General features: G+C 37.7%; 2 protein-coding genes, 1 long non-coding RNA gene and 1 pseudogene across 6 annotated transcripts; all 4 read left to right on the top strand.

Moving 5' to 3' along the window:
* Positions 1-391: 391 nt before the first annotated feature.
* LOC106327197 lies at positions 392-4,679 on the top strand (annotated as a pseudogene).
* Positions 4,680-8,091: 3,412 nt separating this feature from the next.
* On the top strand, positions 8,092-12,304 carry LOC106327199 (receptor-like protein kinase At5g59670). Of its 3 annotated transcripts, XM_013765281.1 has the most exons (14): positions 8,092-8,173; positions 8,287-8,827; positions 8,979-9,262; positions 9,386-9,454; positions 9,571-9,715; positions 9,813-9,884; positions 10,008-10,079; positions 10,152-10,220; positions 10,318-10,478; positions 10,794-11,023; positions 11,121-11,247; positions 11,307-11,372; positions 11,460-11,649; positions 11,750-12,304. In XM_013765281.1, exons 1-14 carry the CDS (start codon positions 8,092-8,094, stop codon positions 12,147-12,149), a joined length of 2,508 nt encoding a protein of 835 aa, XP_013620735.1. In that variant the 3' UTR covers positions 12,150-12,304. The 3 variants fall into 3 exon arrangements, with proteins under 3 accessions (XP_013620735.1, XP_013620733.1, XP_013620734.1); XM_013765279.1 differs by having other exon boundaries at positions 8,979-9,454; XM_013765280.1 differs by having other exon boundaries at positions 8,284-8,827; positions 8,979-9,454.
* Positions 12,305-14,050: 1,746 nt separating this feature from the next.
* On the top strand, positions 14,051-18,272 carry LOC106324833 (probable LRR receptor-like serine/threonine-protein kinase At5g59680). Of its 2 annotated transcripts, XM_013762823.1 has the most exons (13): positions 14,053-14,183; positions 14,303-14,843; positions 15,202-15,683; positions 15,753-15,897; positions 16,000-16,071; positions 16,163-16,234; positions 16,359-16,427; positions 16,505-16,668; positions 16,756-17,003; positions 17,085-17,211; positions 17,333-17,398; positions 17,485-17,674; positions 17,764-18,272. In XM_013762823.1, exons 1-13 carry the CDS (start codon positions 14,102-14,104, stop codon positions 18,170-18,172), a joined length of 2,667 nt encoding a protein of 888 aa, XP_013618277.1. In that variant the 5' UTR covers positions 14,053-14,101; the 3' UTR covers positions 18,173-18,272. The 2 variants fall into 2 exon arrangements, with proteins under 2 accessions (XP_013618276.1, XP_013618277.1); XM_013762822.1 differs by having other exon boundaries at positions 14,051-14,183; positions 15,202-15,897.
* A 1,317-nt stretch (positions 18,273-19,589) lies between these two features.
* Positions 19,590-21,229, top strand: LOC106326422. Its single transcript, XR_001267231.1, has 2 exons — positions 19,590-19,675; positions 20,214-21,229. It is a non-coding gene; the product is annotated as an uncharacterized LOC106326422 (long non-coding RNA).
* Positions 21,230-25,302: the final 4,073 nt, after the last annotated feature.

Genomic DNA, 25,302 nt, shown 5'->3' with positions numbered 1-25,302 from the left:
TCTTCTCTTTGACTTATCTCTGCCCTTAAACGAAATAATATGTTACTAGTCAAACAAAGAAAGTAGATTGCTGTTGGACTAGTCTTAATATAATTTGTTTTTTTGGTAAAATAGTCTTAATATAATTGAGTCTTCGTCTTTGATGTAATAGTCTTAATATAATTGAGTCTTCGTCTTTGATGTAATAGTTCCTTCTTAAATCTTAACGTGATTCTGTCTCTGCTCCATATTTTCCATGAATATGTTAATGATGGTGATGTTGGGCCACTCTTGTCCTTTAATTCCGTCGGTGGAGTTGCACTACTAGTCTAGAAAACTCGTTTACTCGTTTCTGTTGATTTGACAAAGTCTATTTTAGAAAGGACTTGAAAAGTCTTTCTTTTAGCTTTATACATGCTCCCTTTATTTTTATATTTTTTTTTTTTTTTTTTTTGTAACTTATGCTCCCTTTATCTTCCACAGCCTGGGAATGATTTTCTTGATATTCCCTTGGCAGGTAAGAGAATATGACAAAATTTCTTGGGCTATTGCTGTCACTAATCGCCATCATCCATATTATTCAAGCTCAAGGCCAACAAGGTATTATTATTATATATTTTTTGAAACATTCTTTTCGGAAAGTTTGGGTTCTCAGAAGTGGATTACAATGTCTGTTAACAGGATTCACCAGTTTGGATTGCGGGCTGCCCGCGAATGAAACGTCTCCTTATGAAGAGAGTTATACTAAACTGATGTTCACTTCGGACGAAACGTTCATACGTAGCGGAAGAAATGGTCGAATCCGAGAAAATCCTGAGGGATTCGCGAAGCCTTACGAGACGCTTAGATATTTTCCAGATGGGATACGGAACTGCTACGGTCTAAAAGTTGAGAAAGGCAGGACACATATGATCGTGGCTAGGTTTGTATATGGGAATTACGATGGTTTTGACGTTAAACCCAAGTTTGATCTGTATCTTGGACCTAATCTATGGGCCACGATAGATTTCCAAAGGCTAGGGACGAATAGTACTAACGAAGAGATCTTACACATGCCAACGTCAGACTCGTTGCAGATTTGTCTTGTCAAGACTGGGGAAACTACGCCGTTCATATCGGCTTTGGAGATACGGGCACTGGGAAACGATTCTTATATCACTAAGTCTGGTTCCTTGATGCGTCTCTCCCGGAGCTACTTCAGCAAGTCAGGATCTAATATAAGGTAAGTGAATATTAGTTTAACAACGTTTCTCCTCTCCAGCTCTGGTTTGCTTCTGTATGTTTTGCACTTTTGTAACCAGTTTCCAAGATAAATTCCCAGTTCATCCGTTTCAAATTATGATGTTGTTTAAGGTTATTTTAAACAAATTAAGAAAAACGAATTAAATATTCAGTTTTACCAGTGTTTGACTATTGAAATTCTAAAGCATTTCTTGCTTTTTCATTTAGTTAGGAATAAAATAGATAAGTAATGACAAAAGTTGCACTGAAATTATAAAGTGACATATATTGTAACAGAAAGTTTACTCTAAAGTGACATTTAATTTGAAACAAAAGAGTCTGTTTAATCTTATTTACCCATCGTACTGCTAAAACAATACTATTCACTTCACAGGTACATGAAAGATATCTATGATCGCGAATGGGTAGCACATAATGGAGCCAGCTTTCAAAAGGAATGGACACAAATTTCCACCGCTCTTGACGTGAACAATTCCAACAAATATGTTCCACCAAAAGATGTGCTGATACATGCTGCCACGCCTACTGATGCTAATGCGCCATTAACGATTGAATTGCCTTCAGGAGGTTCTGGTGAAGAGTACTACTTTTACGCACACTTTGCCGAGATCCAAGACTTGCAGGCAAAGGATACCAGAGAGTTCAACATCTCATTGAACGGAGAAGTTTTATCTGACCCTATCATTCCTAAGAAGCTTGATATAACTACTGTTTCAAGCGTGGGAACTTGCCAAGGAATGGAATGCATTTTGCAGCTCACAAGAACCAACAGATCAACTCTTTCACCTCTAATTAACGCCTTGGAAATCTTCACAGTCATCCGATTTCCTCAATCTGAAACCGATGAAAACGATGGTATGCGGAAACAAATCATAAACATAATAGTACTTGTGACAGTTCATAGATTAATTGTTAACATCATTTAAACTTTTTTTAATGTAAGTGGCTGCTATAAAAAACATTGAAGCCAAGTATGGATTGAGTAGAATAGCTTGGCAAGGCGATCCATGCGTCCCTCGACAGTTTTTATGGGGCGGGCTAAACTGTAGTAACACGGATATGTCTATATCGCCAAGAATCACTTCTTTGTAAGTCGTGAGTTCAGTACGTACTACACATGCATGCACACTCACTCACTCTTCAAGATCTCTTGGTATTTAATTGTGATCATTAACACTTTTGAATGTAATTTTCAACAATGCCCAGAAACTTATCTTCAAGTGGTTTAACTGGAAACATCGCAGCTGCTGTTCAAAATCTTCCACAACTAGAAAAACTGTAAGTATTTTCATTGTTGATTAGAGGTGAAATGTTGTTACTATAGAGATGGGATATATTGGCTAAGATATGGTTACCATACTCTCTCTTGCTAACATTAGAGACTTGTCAAATAATAACTTGACTGGAGGAGTGCCAGAGTTTCTAGGCAACATGAAATCCTTGATGTTCATGTAAGTTTCTCTCAACATATTTTATAATGCTTTTCAAAATTCAACTCAGATGAAGCCAGTTACAAAAAAAAAAAAAAAATTCAACTCAGATCATAGTCGTCTTTTGACAGAAACTTGAGTAGGAACAATCTTAATGGCTCAATTCCACAAGCTCTACAAAAGCAAGGACTAGAGCTATTGTAAGAAACCTTCCTCATATCTTTTCAAATATATTCAGTAACAATCCACAAGCCCTTTTGCGTTGTGCAACTGTTGTCCTCAACAAACCTTGTCTACTTGTAGGGTTGATGGAAACCCCATGCTTTGTCTCTCTAATGCATGTAGAAAACGACCTAAGAAGAAAGTTCTTGTGCCAATTGTTGCATCAATTGCTTCTGCGGCCGTAGTCATTGCTGTATTGGTTATTTTCCTTGTATGGAGAAAGAAAAAAGCAACTGCTGTGGGAGGTACTGGCAAGATAGACTTTAAATAAAAAAATCTAGGGATTCTTGTGAATGTCATAACATATAAAAAACTTTTATGGTAACGCCCTTATGCTGATTATAGATCTACCCCTGCCACCAGGTACATCTATGGTGAATGATACATTTGCTAATAAGAAAAGCAGAAGGTTCACATACTCTGAGGTCGTCAAAATGACAAATAACTTCCAAAGAGTTATTGGCAAAGGAGGTTCTGGTATGGTGTATCAAGGTACTGTAAATGGTTCCGAAGTGGCTATTAAACTACTCTCTCAAACTTCAACTCAAGGCTATGAACAATTCAAAGCAGAGGTTTTCATAATTCTTTAGCCTTCCCAGTTAAACTATATAATTTGTTTCTACATTCACTAAGGTAATAGATTTCAATATTTTCTTGATATGGGTCTTGCCTTAGGTTGATCTTCTTCTGAGAGTTCACCATACAAATTTGGTGAGCCTCGTCGGGTATTGCTACGAAGGAGATCACTTGGCCCTCATCTACGAGTTTCTGCCCAATGGAGACTTAAAACAACATTTGTCAGGTGATATTTTTTATAGAAATTTCACGTGTAGCAGTAACTCATGAAACTCAGAAAATCAGAATGATCTTTGTGTATACAGGAAAAGGAGGTAGATCCATCATCAACTGGAGTGTTCGTCTACGAACAGCTTTGGAGACAGCACTAGGTTACTAAGTTAAAAAACCTTAGGACAAGATATCAATTCAATTGTTTTTACATCAAATCAGTTGATATAGATGATTTTATTGCATAGGGTTGGAGTACTTACATGTTGGATGCACACCACCGATGGTTCATAGAGATGTCAAAACTGCCAACATATTGCTAGATGAGAATTTTAAGGCTAAACTTGCTGATTTTGGGATCTCAAGATCTTTCGGTGGACGCGAATCTCAGGAATTCACGGAAGTTGCCGGTACTCATGGATACATTGATCCCGAGTAAGTAGTTTACACACACACACACGCTTGTTCTGAAATTTTCTATACATTCTTAAATGGTTTGAGTTTTACCATGCTCTTGTATTGTAGGTATTACCGTACAAACCGGTTGGCTGAGAAGAGTGATGTATATAGTTATGGGGTCGTGTTATTAGAGATGATCACAAACAAACCCGTGATCTCCGAAGAGTATCACGTAGCGGAATGGGTTGGCACTAAGCTTAACCAATGTGATATAACTGAGATCATGGATCCAAAACTTTGTGGGGATTATGACTCTAATTCTGCGTGGAGAGCTCTTGAGCTGGCAGTGTCATGCACTGATACTTCTTCCTCAAAACGACCAATCATGTCTCAGGTTATTAACGAGCTAAAAGAATGTATTGCATGTGAAAATTCGAGGATAAGTAACAATGGAGGCCTGCTAGAATCTCAAGAAATTAACATTAGCTTGGATAGTACGGTAGTTCCTAGGGCAAGATAGTTTTGAGTGTTGTATACCTGTAGTACCAATATAGACTCAACAAATACATTTGTTATTTACATATTTAGCTAAAATCGTAAAATTTCCTGAGTGTGGACTAAGGTGAATATGGTTTCTGTAGTTTTGAGTGTTGTCTGCTCTTTGGTGATTTTTGGTCTATAGTTCACGGCTTGAAAGTTCAATTCATAGAACGAAAGTAACTCAACAGAAGTCCACATCATATTCTCAGCTTATAAAAACAACACTATGATCATATTTGGCAAATATATAGTGGTTAGAAGAATTTCTTCGTGCATCATTAATACATCTTTGGGTATGATTTAATTTATAGTTTCTTTGGAAGTAAGATGCATATTCTCTGACCAAGAAACTACTGTTGCCCCAAATACGACATTGTCCCAAATCAACTTCTCCGTAAGAACTAAAGAAAGAAGAATGTGGTTGTGATTTCTTATTGACTTATCTCTGCTCCCAAACAATGACGCTAAGCACCTGGATTAAGAGACTATAAATTAATGAGAGCAGTGAAAAAAAGCATTATTGTTAGTCTTATATAATTGAGCCTCATTTGATGTAACAATTTATTCCTTAACGTAATTCTAGTATGCTACTTATTCTCCCATCAATATTTGAGCATGTTCATCTTAACCCTCGCCTTCTGTATTTTATGTAGAGTTCTAAAACAAGCTCAAAAGTGGTGTATATGTTCATAGATTGTCAGATTCCATAATTAAGAGACTGCCATAAGCTTTCTAGAGTTATCTTTAAGTTATTTGTTTTTGAATATTTGTAAAATTTATTCAAAGAAAACAAACTTTTGTACATCAAGTATATCTGTTTAGACCTTACTGACTTTAAAGAGATAAAAACAGAAGATCATGTGTTGGAAAACAGAACCTAGGCCCTTGAAGCGAACCAGCGTTGCAGCAGAGCTTCATAATTCCTGTGACCCGTAGCTGAAACCGCTAAACACCAGTTACGAATCTGTTTGTCAATCATCTTAACCAAAGAGGCGGGGTTCATAGGCGTTGCGCCATGAAGTCGATCATTTCTCTACCTCCATATAGAGTGAACCGATGCCTGCAGCGTGTACCGCAGCAAGAACCTTGTTTTAGAGTCCAGTGTCGTGTCCATTATCAGTTGGAGAAGAACACCCCAAGCTGCAGAGAAACGGGTACATAGGAGCCCTTTTGTTAAGAGGGATCACACTTCCGTAGAGACACACATTCGAAAAAAATGTGGTCGCAGGTCTCAGTCACTTGGTTGCAGAAGATACACAAAGAGTTGATACCACTGTTTCAAGCATCCATACGATCACCCGTGGTTAATCTGTTGTGGGTAGCTAACCAGGTGCAGAAAGCATATTTTGGGGTTGCATATTGAAACCAAATCCCTGAGTGCCATTGGACCTGAGAATGTTCTTTTCGAATCAGATTCCAAGTTATTTTGGTACTGAACTGTGACCGATAGTTATCTCCACTCTGTTTCCATAAAGAGACATTTGCTTTGTCTGTTATTTTGTTCCTTTGGTTCTCCAAAGCCGACTCAAACAAATTGTAGACATCTACCCGGTGAGTACGTCTGCGTCGTGCTACAGCAGATGCTACTGAAGCCGTAGCTGATATGCCCATCTCAATACAGCCCCTTGCTCCTACCTGATCGATTAAAGGTCCCATATCTGTCCAAGTATCATACCAGAACGAAGTTGATTGTCCATTTTGAACATCCATCCGATGAAGAGCCTTTGCTTTGTCTCTATACTTCAAAAGTTTACGCCACATCCAAGATCCCAAACAAGTATTTTCTTTCACTGTCCAGAAGTTCCCATTCCGAAATAGATTTTCCTGGACCCACTTAACCCACAGTGAAGATCGCTGAGATGTTAGTCGCCACACAAGTTTCAAATAGCTGACCATATTTGCTTCTTTTAACGGCTGTAAGCCCAGTCCCCCTTCTCTCTTTGGTGTGCAGACTGTCTCCCATGAAATCTTAGATTTCCTAGGATTCAAAGTAGGACATGACCACAAGAAAGCAGAGCAAAGACGATCTATTTCCTTTAGGCATTCTCCCGGTAGTCAGAAGGAAGACATCCAAAAATTAGTTATGCTCATAAGAACCGAACAAATTAGTTGGAATCGACCTGCCATCGATAGAAAACGGTTGGTCCAAAGACTGATGTATTTCCTTATCTGTTTGAGAAGAGGCTGATAGTCTTGAGTTCCCATACGTTTAGTACGGAGAGGAAGTCCGAGATATCGAACAGGGAGTTCACCTGATTCAAACTGGTACTGCGAGTGGACTACTTGGCGAGTCGAGTCCTGCACACCAGCATAGTAGATGGTCGATTTCTCCATGCTTATGTGAAGGCCTGATGTTTTGGCAAAGTTGTCAAACACCGCAACTATGCTGTCAATGGAGCGAATTTTGCCGTCAGTAAACACTAGGATGTCATCAGCAAAACTCAAGTGGGTCAGTCCAAGATTCTTGCATTTCGGATGGAAGCCAATCTTTCGATCCAAAGCTGCTTTATCCAAAAGCTTTGAAAGGACATTCATACAGATGACAAATAAATAAGGAGAGAGAGCACAACCCTGCCGCAAGTCTCGTTCACTTTTAAAAAATCCTGCTAGTTCTCCATTCACTTGAACTGAAAAGTAGGCTGTTGTGACGCACAGTGAGATCCAGTGAATGAACTTCGGGGGAAAATACATAGCCTCAAGAGTATTGAGAAGAAAATTCCACTGCACAGAGTCAAACGCTTCGGGGGAAAACGCTTTTTAAGTTATTGCATGTTTTATTATAGCCATGTTCGTTTAACGAACGCGGAACAGAGACGCGGCGTCATAGATTTGTTCATAAGTTTTCCGGTGTTGCCGCTGAACAGAGACGAGGCGTCAGAATAAAATAAGCTTTCCGGTGTTGCCGCTAACGCCAAAAAAAGTAGCGACCATTATTCCTCATTTCTCGCTCCTCTGTGCGACTGAAAACAAAAGATTTCTTCCCTTGTTCTTCTCTCTTTCCCTTTGGATACTCCTTTTTTCATTCTGAATTTTGATCTCTAGCCGCTGCCGCAGCGTTCGTTTAACGAATAGGGCTTATATCTACTTAAGCAAAACTCATGTTGACTTTCTCAAGTTCATAACCTTGACTTTTCTTTTGGCTCGGAGGTATGGTTGCCCCCTGCGATATCATATATCTTCGTTTTGTCAAACCATGTTTTATCTTTGAGAGCTTCACGTGGTTTATGTTTGACTTTGCATTTTGTTCACACTCACGTTATTTAAAATCAATAACTGAAAGACTTTTGCGAAGGACTATATCATGTCACGTAACGTTACAGCAACATCCCTATTAAGAAGTATATTCTTGTTTTTATTATGGAGAATAGCATGCACCATTGACTTGTTAAAGTCTTTCTTTTAGTCAATGATTTGGGTTTGCTTATTTGTTCTCTATTTATCTTCCATAACTTAGCCAACGAGTTTCTTTATTTCTATTGGGAGTTAAGAGAGTATGGAGAACTATCTTGGGCTTTTATTGGCGCTATTTGCAGCTTTTGCCATTACGAATTTTATTCAAGCTCAAGAACAACAAGGTATCAGATATCTTCTTTGTTATATATACCTTCCTACTACTAAAGTTTTTTTTTTAATTTTAATTTTAACTGCACTGGTTTTCATGGTCAATCTTTACCATGTCTGCAAGCAGGGTTCATCAGTTTGGATTGTGGGCTACCTGCGAATGGACGGTCCCCTTATAATGATACGTTTAGCAGGCTGCACTTCTCCTCGGACGCAACATTCATCCAGAGTGGAAAAACTGGTAAAATTCAGTCAACTCTGGTGAGTAGATTCATGAAGCCATACACAACGCTGAGGTACTTTCCAGATGGTATACGGAACTGCTACAATCTAAATGTGGGGAAGGGGAGTAAATATCTGATCAGAGCTACTTTTATATACGGAAATTACGATGGTCATGACATTAAACCAGTCTTCGATCTTTATCTTGGACCTAATCTATGGGCCACGATAGATTTGGAAAGAGCGGTGAATGGTACACGGCAAGATATGTTACACATCCCAACACCAAACTCGTTGCAGATTTGTCTTGTTAAGACTGGCGAAACTACACCACTAATATCGGCTTTGGAATTACGGCCAATGGAAAATGTTTCTTATAGCACTGAATCTGACTCCCTGAATCTTTACAACATGTATTATCTTAGCAAGTCAGGATCTCAGATACGGTAAGTAGACTTCAACTTAACAATGGCTCTTCTTGTTTTTATTTTCCGGCTTCTCTGTTTCTTCTTGTCTATATTTTTTCCTTTGTATGAATTATAGTGTTCCTTGACATTAATTATACATTGCTAAAACAACATCGTCACCACTACATAGGTACTCAAGAGATATCTATGACCGGATATGGAGATCATACTTTAAGATGGAATGGACGCAGATTTCCACCGATCTCGATGTGGTCCATTCCAACAAATATGCTCCACCGAAAGATGCACTAAAATATGCTGCCACGCCTACTAATGCCAGTGCGCCATTGACGATTGAATGGAGTTCAGCAAATCCTGATGCCCAATATCACTTATACGCACACTTTGCTGAGCTCCAAGATTTGGAGGCAAATGAAACCAGGGAGTTCAGCATGGTATGGAATGGACAACATTATTATGGCCCTCTAGTTCCGTTGAAGTTAAATTTACTAACTATCTTTAATAAGTCACCAAGAACTTGCAATGGAGGGAAATGCAGTGTTCAGTTGATAAGAACTAACAGATCAACTCTTCCACCGCTACTTAATGCTTTTGAAGTCTTCACAGTTATTCACCTTCCACAGTCCGAAACAGATGAAAGCGACGGTATGTGACTTTCTATTACCAGATTATGCATTTAAGGTCTTATGTTTTTTATTCATATAGTAAGAAAAAAACATAGATGCAATAGATTACTCAAGACACAAACCTTTTCATGTCAGTGAGTGCTATAAAAAGCATCGCAACAAGCTATGCACTGAGTAGAATCAACTGGCAAGGTGATCCATGCGTCCCTCAACAGCTCAGGTGGGACGGTTTAAACTGCACCAACACGGTTGCGTCCATGCCACCAAGACTCACTACTTTGTAAGTCTAAAGTTTTGTTGTACTTTCCCTCACAGACTCTTCAATATTTGATAGTATTCGTGATCACTAACACGTAAAATCTGATTCTGAACACTAGAAACTTGTCTTCAAGTGGTTTAACTGGAACAATAGCAGCTGCCATTCAAAACCTTACACAGTTAGAAAAACTGTAAGTATTAAGATTGTTTAATGAAGGCGAGAAATTGGTATTAAGGATGGATAGCTGGATGGATGGGAATAAATGTGATAACGTCCTTCCATGTATTAATTTATTCTGTCTTTCTAACATTAGGGACTTGTCGAATAATAACTTGACTGGAGGAGTGCCTGAGTTTCTAGGCGACATGAAATCGTTGACGGTCATGTATGTGATTCTCTAGATATATTTTCCAGTAGATTTTAAAATTTCACCTCATTTAAGAGTCGTTTTTAACAGAAATTTAAGCGGGAACAATCTTAGTGGTTCACTTCCTCAAGCCTTTCAAAGGAAAGGACTAGAGCTCTCGTAAGAAAATTTCCACATAGCTTTTGAAATTTATCATTCATTACCTATAACCCTTTTGGTGCATTTGTTGTCCTTAACAACCCTTGACTTGTTGTAGTGTTGAAGGAAACCCAAGACTTTGTCTCTCTAGTCCATGTAAAAAGCCAACTAAGAAGAAAGTTGTTGTGCCAATTGTTGTATCAGTTTCTGCAGCCACTGTCATTTTTGTAGTGGTTCTTTTTCTTGTAGTCAGAATGAAAAACCCAAGTATTTGGGAAGGTAATTGCAAGAGATCCTCTAATTGCATTCTAATGCAACTCTATTTTCTCCTCGTATTTTCTTCTAAAATAGAGTAACTCTGTTATAAAAGTGGATTTTCTCCAATGGTATGTTTATATAATAAAATTACTTTATACTAGAATCGAATACAGAGAAATGTTATTTTTTTACTCTACACACCTCTATAATAGAGTTATTATATTTTAGAATAGAATATAGAAAATAAAATAAAGTTGCATTAGAGATGGTCTAAATAAAAAACCATATAAAAAATGTTTTAAATGCCGTTGATAACATTTTTATTCCGATGTACAGGTCTCCATTTGCTACTGGGGACGTCAATGGCAAATGTTACATTTGTTAATAAGAAAAGCAGAAGGTTCACATATTCAGAAGTCATCAAAATGACAAATAATTTCCAAAGAGTTTTAGGTAAGGGAGGGTTCGGAATGGTGTATCATGGTACTGTAAATATTTATGAACAGGTGGCTGTTAAAGTACTCTCTCAGTCTTCAACTCAGGGCTCTAAAGAATTTAAAGCAGAGGTATTCATATTTCTACAGAAAACATTATCAGTTAACTTGTGATGTGTTTCTACTGTCGACCAAAGGTTATCCATCTCAATATTTTCTTGACATGAAGGTTGATCTTCTTCTGAGAGTTCACCATACAAATTTGGTGAGCCTCGTGGGGTATTGCTATGAAGGAGATCACTTGGCCCTCATCTATGAGTTTCTGCCCAATGGAGACTTAAAACAACATTTGACAGGTAGCATTAGCTCATGAAACTCAAAAAAACTTGAACGGATCTAATGAGCTGATATACAGGAAAAGGAGGTGGATCCATTATCAAGTGGAGTGTTCGACTACGAATAGCTTTGGAAGCAGCATCAGGTTCATAATTTAAAAGCACCGCAAGGAAATATATTGATTCAATTTATTTACAGCAAATCAGTTGGTACACATGATTCTATTGCATAGGATTGGAGTACTTACATATTGGATGCACACCGCCAATGGTGCATAGAGATGTCAAAACTGCCAACATATTGCTGGATGAGAATTTGAAGGCTAAACTCGCTGATTTTGGACTCTCTAGATCTTTCCAAAGTGGAGGTGAATCTCAGGTTTTGACCGCAATTGCTGGTACTCTGGGATACCTTGATCCTGAGTAAGTATTATCAGTTTTCATATATACACACAAACACTTGTTCTTGAAACTTTGTGTTCCTTCTTCAATGTTTAAAAATAAGTATGTTGTTGTCATGCAGATGTAACAGTTCTGGTCGACTGAGTGAGAAGAGTGATGTCTACAGTTTCGGGATTGTGTTGTTGGAGATGATCACAAACCAACCCGTGATTAATCAAACTTCAGAAATTTTACACATAACACAATGGGTTGGCTTTAAGATCAGCCAAGGTGATATCATTGGGATTATGGATCCAAACCTTGGCAAAGATTATGACTCTAATTCTGCGTGGAGAGCTCTTGAGCTGGCATTGTCATGCGCGAATCCTTCTTCCTCAAAACGACCATCCATGTCTCAGGTTATTCAGGGTCTAAAAGAGTGTATAGTGTGTGAAAACTCGAGGGAAAATAATAATCAAGGCTTGGAATCTCAAGCAATGAGCATTGGCTTGGACTCTTCGATGGATCCCATGGCAAGATAGTCCCGAGTGTTGTCTACTTGTGATACTTAAAATGGAAGCAACAAATCGATAAAGTTACACTTTTAGAAAAATCTGTAAACTAGTCAACATGTTTTGTTTTGTTTTATTTTGTTCATTAACATGTCCAGATCATATTCTCTATTCTATTTGTGATTATTGGGTTCTTCATCTGTGTCAGGAGAACCACGAACAGGTCATTTTTGCACGATCATTATACTCTGTTATTTGGTTTCTTTGTATTTGTTTACTCTTGATTCTTGATTACATTACCTCTAAGAGCTGTGATAATGGCTCCTTGTTTGCAATTGTGTTTTATTACATTCACTTGCTTTTTGTAACTTTATTGCTGTCTTTGAAACAAAAGTAGGTCTTTCACTCTAGTCAACGACCATTAGAAAGTTGATTTTTTTCTTAACATTTCTCCATACGTCACAGCGGTGAGTCCTTTGTGTGTGACAGTAAACAACTATTGTCTGACCAACGTCACTTACCAAGTTCTTGATATTAAACATTCTTCCCATTGTGAAGTTTCACTAGAAAACACATTTACTAGCAAGTCTAGCAATTCAGAGATTGATCTCAACGTTATCTCTTCTCTGTGCTCTGTATTTCCCTTTTTTCATTCCTCTGCTATTTTCAAGCAGTTTAACTGGAAACTAAAGCGGTTGGCATTCAGAATCATATGCAGCTAGAGAGACTGTATAGCGGTGGCAATGAACTGGATGAACATCCATTTTCTAAATTTCATCTTAAAAAGTTTAGGGACTTGTTTTAAGAAAAGAAAAAGTTTAGGGACTTGTCAAATAATAATTTAAATCGCCTATGTAGAGCTATCACCCCCGGGAACTCTTGATGACAAAGCCAACTGAGATAGACGAAAGTAACCAGAACTTCAACTTCTTTTACTTATGGGATCTGAGTACAGAGCTCATGATAATGGCTGCTTGTCCAGAATCATTTATCATTAGCTTTAAACATTGAGTGTCAACTTTTAAGCTTTTTGCTGCCTTTTCAGTTCTTGTGAGGTCTAAGCTGTGCATTCATGAAGAAACCAACCAAAAGAAATGTCTACTAGTCATATGAATGAAAGTTGGAGAGGTTGTCTACACGATCAAAAGTCAACGACCATTGACTATTTCTCAGATTTTCTTCGTGCGTCATGGTGCTTCAGTCTAGTGGGTATTAAAGCCAACTTGCTGCGTGGTTTGTTTGATACATTCTTTGTACTTAAGTATACTAAAGCAAGTTGCATATTATCTGATCAGGAAACTTAAACTATATACATATACACAATTTCATGATAGTGGTGTTTTGAAACATTGTTACCCTTTAAATGTTTCTTCTTTCCATGGTGAAGTAGCATCTGAAATAACAGAATACGGACAGTTTCATTCGCTTGTTTATCATTATTCATCTTCTTCAAGCTCAGGTTAAATTGTTATAAACCAGGCTGACTTACTTGTTGCTATTTAGTCAGCGTATAGATTATTGTGTGCCTAAAAGCTTTGTATTGAATATGGACTGAAAAAAAAACGTCTACTAAATACACAAGTCAACAACCATAAGAAGGTCAACTCTTTGTGAACATTTCTTCATGCATCATTGTGGTGAGTCTGGTGGCTATTTAAACCAATATCTTTTTTTTTGTGTGATTGAAAGGTTCTTTGGAAGTAAGATGCATTATTGTCTGACCAAGAAACTATACTGATGTACTATTCCACAAATGACCTCATTCACCTTCATATAATCATATTAGTGATGGTGGAACATTGTTATCCTCTTATCCTTATTCTTCTTCCCATGGTGAAGTTGCACTAGAAAACACATTTACTCATTCTTTTTTATTGACTTGAAAAAGTCTTTTCTTTTTCAGTTTCGGGTTTGGGTTTTCTTTATATAGTCTCCTTTTATCCTCCTCAGCCAATGGTTTTCTTGATTATTCGTAAGAGAATATGGTGAGGTCTCTTGGAATTTTGTTGCTGATAATCAGAACCTTGGCCATCATTCATATTGTTCAAGCTCAAATCCAGCAAGGTACACACATCTTAGTTGACAAAATAAAATTTATGCCTATTCTTCTTCGATCCTCCTTATTGCCATTTTGGTTCTTCTCTGTTTTTTAACGCTGAACTTTATTCTATATCGCTCAAAAGGGTTCATCAGTTTGGACTGTGGGCTACCAGCAAATGAACCATCTCCTTATAAAGAGGAGGCAACGGGGTTACAGTTCTCTTCAGATGCAACATTCATCCAGAGTGGAAAAACTGGTAGAATTCATCCAACTGTGGCGAGTAGATTTCTGAAGCCATACACAACGCTGAGATATTTTCCAGATGGAACAAGGAATTGCTACAACCTACGCGTTGAGAAGGGGAGAAATCATCTGATCAGGGCTAGTTTTCTGTATGGAAACTATGATGGCCTTGACAATAACCCCACGTTTGATCTTTATCTTGGACCTAATCCATGGGCCACTATAGATTTGCATAAGCTAGTGAATGGTACACGAGAAGAGATTATTCACATCCCAACATCAAACAAGTTGCAGGTCTGTCTTGTTAAGACTGGGCCGACTACACCGTTGATCTCGACCTTGGAAGTACGGCCCATGGGAAATGATTCTTATAGCACTCAATCTGGTTCTCTGAATCTTTTCTTCCGGTTTTATTTTAGCGAATCAAAGACTACCCTAAGGTAACTCAACTCCAACTTAACAATATCTCTTGCTTTTGATCTGCTTTGTGTGGCTATGTTCTTCAACTTAACCCTAACACTCGTTAGCTTTGTCAAGGTCTAAGATTATTTCTGGAACTAAACAAACATGTAAGACAAGATACAAAAAAAAAAAGGAAACAGAGCAATTTGATAATATTATAACGGATTAGAATAATATTATCTAGTGTTCAAGAGCTAGGCGCTAAGCAGGTGGTGATTCTAACACTGCTAACGCTTAATCGGAAGCCTAAATTGTTACTAAATTAAATAGTTACAAATTATTCTCAATACTTATTTGCTTATTTCACTGCTAAACATTGGTGTCTTTCACCCTAAGGTACCCGGACGATGTGTATGATCGCCAATGGACAGCTTATTTTTGGAAAGAGTGGACTCAGATAACCACCACAAGCAATGTGGGAAACACCAACGACTATGAACCACCAAAAGCCGCACTTGCAACTGCAGCCATACCTACTAATGGTAGTGAGCCATTGACGCTTGAATGGTCTAATACAGATAAACCTGATGATCAATACTACTTGTATAGACACTTTGCTGAGATCCAAGACCTGCGGTCTAATGAAACCAGAGAATTCAACATGGTATGGAATGGGGAACTTATGTCGTCTGACCCTTTAGTTCCGGACGAGTTCAAGATTACTACCATCTTAAGCCTGACGCCAAGAACCTGCGCTGAAGGGGAATGTAGTTTTCAGCTGAAAAGAACCAACAGATCAACCCTTCCACCTCTACTTAACGCTTTTGAAGTCTACACAGTTATCCAGTTTCCACAGTCTGAAACAAACGAAAACGAAGGTATGTTTCAGTCTCTTTCCAGCCTAATTAGTTATATCCATCTAACAATCTTGAAACTATTTATGTCAGTGGCTGCTATTAGAAACATTGAAGCCACTTATGGATTGAGTAGAATCAACTGGCAAGGCGATCCATGTGTCCCTTCGCAGCTTATGTGGGACGCTTTAAGCTGTAGCCATGTGGATATCTCCACACCACCAAGAATTACTTCCTTGTAAGTCATAAGTTCACTAGCACACATGCACACACATATATTCTTCAATCTCTGATAGTTAGTATGATCGTTAACACTTTTGAATGTGGTTTATATCACCAGAAACTTGTCTTCAAGTGGTTTAACTGGAAACATAGCAGCTGCCATTCAAAACCTTACTCTACTAGAAAAACTGTAAGAATGTCCCTTGGAAGGCAACACTTGTTATATGTGTGCAAAGAAATCTAATTTAATAACATATCATATTCTCGCCTACAAACTTTAGGGATTTGTCGAATAATAACTTGACCGGAGAAGTGCCTGAGTTTCTAGGCAACATGAAACTATTGTTGGTGATGTAAGTTTTTCTCAAGCATACTTTCTTAATAACTTTCAAATTCCCTGATCATGCTCTCGTATGTATCAAACTTATTTTCTAATGCTTTTTAATTCCACATGGGATCTTGTTTTTTGCTATGCAGAAACTTAAGCGGGAATGATCTCAATGGTTCAATTCCTCAATCTTTACAAAGGAAAGGACTCGTACTATCGTAAGAAACTTCTCTCATATCTTGTGAACTTTTCTTTGTACGTTTGATGTGTTGAAACAACACTTGTTCTCTTGTAGTCTTGAAGGAAATTCAAGGCTTTTTCCCTCTGGTTCACCCGAAAAAACACATAAAAAGACCCTTTTAGTGCCAATTGTTGCATCTGTTGGTTCTGTAGCTATCCTCATTGCCGCATTGGTTCTTTATCTTGTTCTCAGAAAGAAAAAGCAGCCTACTGTAGAAGGTAATTTTCAAGAGAGATTATCCAATAAGGAAGCCATAAATTCAATGAAACTGGTTTTTTTCTAACCCCTAAGTTCTGATCAAGCAGTTGTTCGCCCGCCACCAAGTAGGCCTACTGTGAATGTAACAAATGCTAATTCACCTGAGCCATCAATCGAGACGAAAAAGAGAAGGTTTACTTATTCAGAGGTTATAAAAATGACAAACAATTTCGAAAGAGTCGTAGGGGAAGGAGGATTTGGTGTTGTCTGTCACGGTACTGTCAATGGTGGACAGGTAGCTGTTAAGCTACTATCTCAATCATCAACTCAAGGGTACAAAGAGTTCAAAGCAGAGGTATTTATAGTACAATCCTTCCAACTAATATATGTTTTTAACATCACATGTGTTATTCACTTCTTGTTTGGTGAATTATAGGTTGACCTTCTACTGAGAGTTCACCATACGAATTTGGTAAGCCTTGTTGGATATTGTGATGAAGGAGACCATTTGGCCCTCATCTATGAGTTTGTACCTAATGGAGACTTAAGACAACATCTAACAGGTAAAATATATATGTCTATAATTTTTAAAATGATTTATTACATCTATCATACATAAGTTCATAATTAAATATATGTACTTCCTAAAATCTCGAAAGGGTCTAATGATCTATTATTACACAGGAAAAGGAGGCAGGTCTGTCGTCAACTGGGGTATTCGGCTAAGAATAGCTGTGGAAGCAGCACTAGGTTTGTACTAAGTTAAACCGTAGGACTATAATATTACTATATTAGTTTTACAATAATCAGTTGATATAGATGAATCCATTGCATAGGTTTGGAGTACTTACACATTGGATGCACACCACCAATGGTTCACAGAGATGTCAAAACTACAAACATATTGTTGGACGAGCATTACAAGGCCAAACTGGCTGATTTTGGGCTCTCCAGGTCTTTCCCAGTTGGAGGTGAATCTCATGTTTCGACAGTGGTTGCTGGTACTCCTGGTTACCTGGATCCTGAGTAAGTACATGATGATTAACATTACAGATGTCCTAGAAATTGTTCTCGTCTCCAATGCTTGAGAAGTATACTGTTTTCTTGCCTTGTAGGTATTACCATACAGGCCGGTTGGGTGAGAAAAGTGACGTTTACAGTTTCGGCATTGTGTTATTGGAAATGATCACAAACCAATCAGTGATTGATCGAAACCGCAGAAATTCTCACATAACAAAATGGGTTGGGTCTGAGCTCAAGGGAGGAAATATTGCAAATATCATGGATCCAAACCTTCACGGGGATTATGATTCTCGCTCTGCCTGGAGAGCTCTTGAGCTGGCAATGTCGTGCGCGGATCCAACTTCAGCAAAACGACCAACCATGTCTCATGTTGTTATCGAACTAAAAGAATGTCTTGTATCTGAAAATTCGAGGAGAAATATGAGTCGAAGAATGGATTCACTGAGTTCCCCTGAAGTAAGCATGACCTTTGACAGTGGTATGATTCCCAGAGCAAGATAGTGTGTGTCGCACGTATCGCAAGGACAATAACCTCAGTGTGTTTTGTATGCCTATTGGTTTTCAAAAGTTTATGTAAAAATGAATTAATTACTGAACTGATTGAAGGATGTTCTTTGTAATAAATTGATTAAAATAAATATATATAGTTTCATGAAGATAAAGGAAATAAAAATGCTTGAATCTCGTTTTCAGTTAATATACAAAAACTTGTTGATCTTTATGTTATAAAGAAATGAATGTCTACCTTAGTTTACGTTAGAGCATTTTCAACCTCCACTTTATTTTTCATTTTAAAATAGAGTTTAAAGTAAAATAATTTCAAGCCAACTCTAACTTCATTCTATGATAGAGTAAATAATGGGTTTATTTCATAAATAAAATAATTTATTTATTTATTTATTTATTCATTATTTTTATTTTGAAAAAAAAAAATAGAATGAATCATTTGAGGTGGTCTTAAACAGAAGTGCTATCCGCGCTAACATCCTCGTCAATTATAATATGTACTCAAATAAAGCTAAATCACTCACAATCCATATAGGCATATAGTACATCACTAAGAAAAGGGTAAATAACTAGTTTAAGTGTACCCGATCTGGATGCTCTAATCTTTGGTTTCTCAGACGCATCATGGAAAAAGGAAACAAATACAGCAGCCTTCGGATGCATCTTCAAAAGCAGGGAAGGACAGATCATACACACGACCTCTCGAGTAGAGAGATATGTTGCATCACCACTCATCGCGGAAGCACCGGCACTCCGCTGGACACTCACCACCGCCCTATCGCAGGGTTTTCATAGCATCTGTTTTCACACATACTACAAATCGCTCTTAGCAGCAATCTCTTCAAAGCTTCCTCCGGCTGACCTCTCGGAATCATCTAGGATATCAAACATCTATCTCTTCAATTTTTATCTGTTTCTTTTAAGTTTATTGTGAGACTGTCGAACACTCTAGCTTATCATCTCCCTAAATGTACTCTGTGTACTGCTACTGCTACTTATCGGCCACTACCTTAGTTTCAAGGGTGGTTTTCATGTTTTATTATAAGTTGTGTTGAGAAAAAATACTAGTTCAAGTGTTTAGCAAGGACCAAGTGCTTTGGATGTAACCCTTGTTCAAAAACTCGGCCGCCTAGCCGATTAATCGGCCGAGTAATAGTAAGCCGTGTGCTCACCGTAGCGAGTTGAACAATTCGGGTGATTTCTCCAGTAAACCAAGTTATACCCGCGGAGACCGTATTTTAAGCGCGGAATTGTAAATCGTTGGAACAAAAAAAAAAATCGGCCATATTAACTTAGTATAATTTGGCCCAATATTAAAGGCCCACTAGTAAATAAAAAGGGAAATCTTCACCTATCTTTCCCTTTCCCGACAACAGAACTGGAAATCTTTGTTAACCCTAGTTTCCATTGCTCTTCCTCAATTCAAGTAAATCCAAAGCAGATAACGTGAATCAAATTCGTTCATCGATTGAAAATCCTTTTTGTACCCAATTCAGGGTAATAAACACTAAATCATTCATTCTTTAATTTATTAAATCTTCTTTTCAAATTGTGGATTCCTCAGCTTTGTGTCTTAAGTTTATGTCTTTTATAGTTTGGTAGAAAAGTTTAGTTTAGTAGATTATAAAACGTGATTATTTTTTAATGAAGTATTGGTTCGTGATGGTTCACGTGAATGGAAGTTTATCACTTTGTGAACCGTTGGGTTAGCTTTGGGTTGACCAACTCTTTTGTCTTTCTTGATGTTTAAGATAAAGATTTTGGAAGTTTTTCGTGATGTTTGAATTTAAGTATATCATTTTACAGGACCACATCTCATCTATTTTGTCTCCTAGTGATGTTTGTTTCTTTTTAATATGTTTTGTCTTTATCTTTTGTCTTTGTTCTATTTTGTTTTGGTCTCTTGTCTTTGTCTCTTTTTATTTACAAGACTATTCTCAGAACTCGACAACTCTTATTAAAGTCGACAGTTCTTTTACATGAACTAATTTAAATTTGTGAATTTTTCTTGATTGTATGTTCCTTGATTATTCAGGTTAAGAAGAATGGATATTCCTACAACAGGTTCACCTCCACGCCTTAAACGAAACTCAAATGATGTAGGATGGGATTATGGAGTTTTGTGTGATGCACGATTTCCTGACAAAGTAAAATGTATACTGTGTGGAAAAGAGTTCTCTGGTGGTATTTACAGAATGAAGGAACACATTGGTCATTGTGAGACCAGGAGCTACAAGGTTTGCAACATGTTTTTTGACACTTAATAGTCTATATGAGAAGAAGGCACAACTGAGAAACATGTTTAATAGTGATGAATGGCATGATTGCAAGCATTCCAAGAGTGCAAAGGGGAAGCTAGCGTCTGATACTGTGATGAGTTGTTCATTTTGGAACAATGTTATGGCTGTTTTGAAAGTATTTAGCCCAATGGTGAAGGTTCTGAGACTTGCTGATGGAGAGAAAATTCCTTCTCTTGGTTTTATTTATGGAGAGCTCTTAGTAGCTAAAAATTCTATCAAAGAAGCTACTGACCATTTGGAGAAGAACTACCAACCTATCTTTAGGATCATTGATGAGAAGATGAAAGGTAGGATAGATTCTCCTTTGCATATGGCTGCTTACTTCCTCAATCCATTTTACTTCTACAAAGACCCCAATATTCAGTGTGACTTGGAGGTTATGGATAGATTCATCTAGTGTGTGGAGACATTCTATCATGGTGATTTTGAAAAGCAAGATGCAGTTGTTAATCGTGAAGTTCATCTATACAAGAGTAGAAGTGCCTCTTTGGTAGAAACCTAGCAATGAAAGGCTGTGAAGAGAAGGAAAACTTTGATCCATGTTTATTTTTTTTTATAACTATTTTCACTTAGAAAGTATACTTTACATAAGATGACTTTACCTTTCTCTCATTCAACTTTTTATTCTCAGGAAATTGATGGTCTACATATGGATGTGCTACACCACATTTGCAAAAAGTTAGCAACACGTATCATTGCTTTGACATCTAGTTCTTCTGGCTGTGAAAGAAACTGGAGCAGTTTCGAAGCAGTCAGTATAGTACTTACTTCTTTACAATCTGTTTCTACACTGATATTATAAGTAATCAAATGTCCTTTTCTTTGTTGCAGATACACAAAAAAAAAAAGAAATAGGCTAGATGTGAATAGACTAAACAGTCTAGTCTATGTCCAATTCAATGCAAGATTGTTTAACAAGCTGAAAAAGATAAGAGAAAGCAATGTTGATGTCATTTTTGATGATAGGTAATGAAGACATGGTAATAGGGTTTTTGCCTATTGCAAATGTTGTAGTATAGTGGGGTGAATGTCGAACCAGTCCTAGTGATGTGAATCAGTGAGAATACAAGTCATTTCTTAAGCTAAGTAGATTCAATAGTGGTGAGTGTGTGACAACTAACAATAGCAAACAGAGCAATACAACAAGGTTTTAATCAATTTAAACAAGTGAATCCATGGGTATTGGGAATTGACTTCAAGTAACTAAGATCCAATCTAGGTGACAAGCTTTCAATCAAAGTAATCTCTTAAGTCTAAACACAATTTTAGACAAGTCCTATGTCTAGGTAAATGTCCATTTGCTTAGAAATCATTAAACATCAAATGTCTTTGGCTTAATTCAATCAAGCAATCTTTAAGTTCAAGTTTAATAACTATCTAGCAATTTTAACATCAAGTGTCCTTGGCTAATCTCACTAGAGCTTAGTTGAGTTGATTCAAACACTTCATCTAATCATGTCTGATGAGAAGTGTTTAGAAATCAGGTTTAGAGTGATCAAGACGGCGCCAATTTGATAATAGGTTTTTCTGCCTATTGCAAATGTTGTAGTATAGTGGGGTGAATGTCGAACCAGTCCTAGTGATGTGAATCAGTGAGAATACAAGTCATTTCTTAAGCTAAGCAGATTCAATAGTGGTGAGTGTGTGACAACTAACAATAGCAAACAGAGCAATACAACAAGGTTTTAATCAATTTAAACAAGTGAATCCATGGGCTAAGGGAATTGACTTCAAGTAACTAAGATCCAATCTAGGTGACAAGCTTTCAATCAAAGTAATCTCTTAAGTCTAAACACAATTTTAGACAAGTCCTATGTCTAGGTAAATGTCCATTTGCTTAGAAATCATTAAACATCAAATGTCTTTGGCTTAATTCAATCAAGCAATCTTTAAGTTCAAGTTTAATAACTATCTAGCAATTTTAACATCAAGTGTCCTTGGCTAATCTCACTAGAGCTTAGTTGAGTTGATTCAAACACTTCATCTAATCATGTCTGATGAGAAGTGTTTAGAAATCAGGTTTAGAGTGATCAAGACTAAACAAGCATTAAAAATACTCAACAAGCAAGTTCATACAAGGATCTAATACAATAACACCATAGATCTTCACTAAGTTACTCTAATCTCCCTAACCCATGAATTCTTAAGGAAACTACTCACTAATCTCCATGAAAACACTTAATCTCATAATAGATTGAAGCATATTCAAGTAGATACAACAGAGAATAAAGATAAACAAGGATTAAACAAGCAAAACCAAATTAAAACTCAAGAATAGATGATGAACAATGAAGAACAGCTCAAGAACAAATGTTTTCTCTCAAACTCTCAAAATACAAAATATGAAACTATAAAACTTTCACTCTCTACTCTTTGTTGTATTGTACTCTGTGTATTGTGTGTCTTCCTCCTTCCCCTTGCAGTCTCTTTTATAGCCTAAGTAAAGGAGGATGACAACACATCCATCATGTGAAAGCATAAAGCATAAAACACACTCATAAAAGTTAATCTCCACTTTCTTCCATTATAGAACACCTTTTGCCCCTTCATATGGCCAAAACAGTCTTGCCTCTTCAGAAAAGGTAGAGAAAGTTAGGCCAAAAGAGCCACCAAACTCATGATAGACAACCCATCCCCCATGTTGCAAGCTTTAAAGAGATAAAACTCACTCATTAAAGTTTTCTCCACTTTCTCCATGTTGCACACACCTTTAGAATACCAAAAATAAGAAGAATAATGAATAGTAATGAGTTTTATAGGTTTTAAGTGAATAAAAATGAGTCTAAAGGCTTAAAATTCGAAGGCTATTGTTGATGTTGCTAGGGTGGCCGCTAGGAATGTCATACTGATATGTGTGTAGTATTTTGATCATAAATCCCTCAATACAGCTCCAAACGACTTGAAACCACCTCCATTGTAAAGCTAACTCAATTTACCATGTCTTCCCAAAAGACAAGTTTCAAAAGATATCTTTAAGACCTTCATCCATGCTTGTCTTTCACACGTTCGGTTCAAGACTCCTCGAAAGCTCCTTTTGTGCTCTAATCACCTCCAAAACTCCAAACAATTCATCCAACACCTACAAGATGCAAATGTACATGCAATAGACTCTAAATGCAAATAAACGTAAGGTTAATGCATGAATATATATGAAATAACAAAGCTAAAACTATGCAAAATCACAACACATCAGCAGTCTGGGAAGACCTCTGCAGACAACGATATCATGATGGTCTCAAAAGAATGCAGCACAGTCCTTCAAAACAGAACAGTCAGGAAATTGGAAGATCTTGGAAAATTTGTCCTCTCGGTTTAGGTTCCAGTGTGAATCTCATGCCCTACTCAGTTGCAAAACGCATGGGACTAACCAATTTCCAGCCAACCAGGATTTCATTGGTGTTCGCAGACAGAGCAGTCAAGTTGCCAGTAGGCGTTCTCGAAGACCTCCAAGTTCAAATTGGCAACACCACTGTTCCGGCGGATTTCATGGTTCCGGAGCTCGAAGATGAACCGAAAGACCCTCTCATTCTAGGCCGACCTTTCCTATGCACAGCTGGTGCAATCATTGATGTCCGCAATGGGAGGATCGATCTCCAACTGGGGGATATTGTGATGAAGTTTGAGATGGACGAGCTGCTCAAACGACCTATGTTGGATGGTCAGAACTTCACGATTGACGACGAGAACGCCGCCTTGACCCCTCAACAAGGGATGATTGAAGAAATCCTAGCGGATGGCCCTTTGGAAGTGGCTCTGACACGAGCAGAGTCTAAGCAGAACACATGCAACGTTGATGCTGATGGGTAAGAGAAGATATTTGGTTCGAGTAAAAGCATTGAGAAGATGGTCGCTTTCCTGAGTCTGGGGGAGACGAGCAATCAGGTTCCACAAGAAGGAGCAACTGCTCCTAAACTAGGGAACGAACCGGCCAGCCTGCTCGACGATCCATGGAGCAAACTCGAGGCTCCAAATATCGAATTAAAGTCGCTCCCAGCAGGACTTAGGTATGCATTTCTTGGACCTAATTCCACATATCATGTCATTGTGAAATCTGAACATAATAATATGGAAACTTCTAAACTCTTGTGTGAATTGAGAAAATACCGTAAGACAATAAGGTATTCATTAGAAGAAATTCCTGGTATTTCACCTGATTTGTGCATGCATAGAATACATCTAGAAGATGAATCGATGACTTATGTAGAACATCAGAGGCGGTTAAACCCAAATCTAAAAGATGTTGTTAACAAAGAGATAATGAAACTTCTAGAAGCTGGTGTAATCTATGTGATTTCTGATAGCAAGTGGGTTAGTCATGTTCATGTAGTTCCTAAGAAAGGGGGGATCACTGTGGTTGCTAATGAAAGGAATGAATTGATACATACTAGGACAGTAACCGGTCACCGTATGTGCATTGATTTTCGAAAATTAAATACGGCTACACAAAAGGATCACTTCCCACTCCCATTCACTGATCAAATGCTTGAGAGATTGGCTAACCACCCATATTACTGCTTTTTAGATGGTTATTCAGGTTTCTTTCAGATTCCCATTCACCCAGACGATCAGGAGAAGAAGACTTTCACGTGTCCCTACGTACAGGAGAATGCCGTTTGGGCTGTGCAATGCTCCTGCGACATTCCAGCGTTGCATGATGTCTATTTTCACTAACCTAGTTGAGGACATATTGGAAGTTTTCATGGATGACTTTAGCGTCTATGAGAACTCCTTTTCTGTCTGTTTGTCAAACTTGTGCAGGGTCCTTCAGCGGTGTGAAGAAAATCATCTCGTGTTGAATTGGGAGAAGTGTCACTTCATGGTGCG

Source organism: Brassica oleracea, chromosome C2 (assembly GCF_000695525.1).
Source record: "Brassica oleracea var. oleracea cultivar TO1000 chromosome C2, BOL, whole genome shotgun sequence".
NCBI classification, from domain to species: domain Eukaryota; kingdom Viridiplantae; phylum Streptophyta; class Magnoliopsida; order Brassicales; family Brassicaceae; genus Brassica; species Brassica oleracea.
Note: the sequence above shows the minus strand (reverse complement) of the source record. Positions and strands in the feature narration are given on the sequence as shown.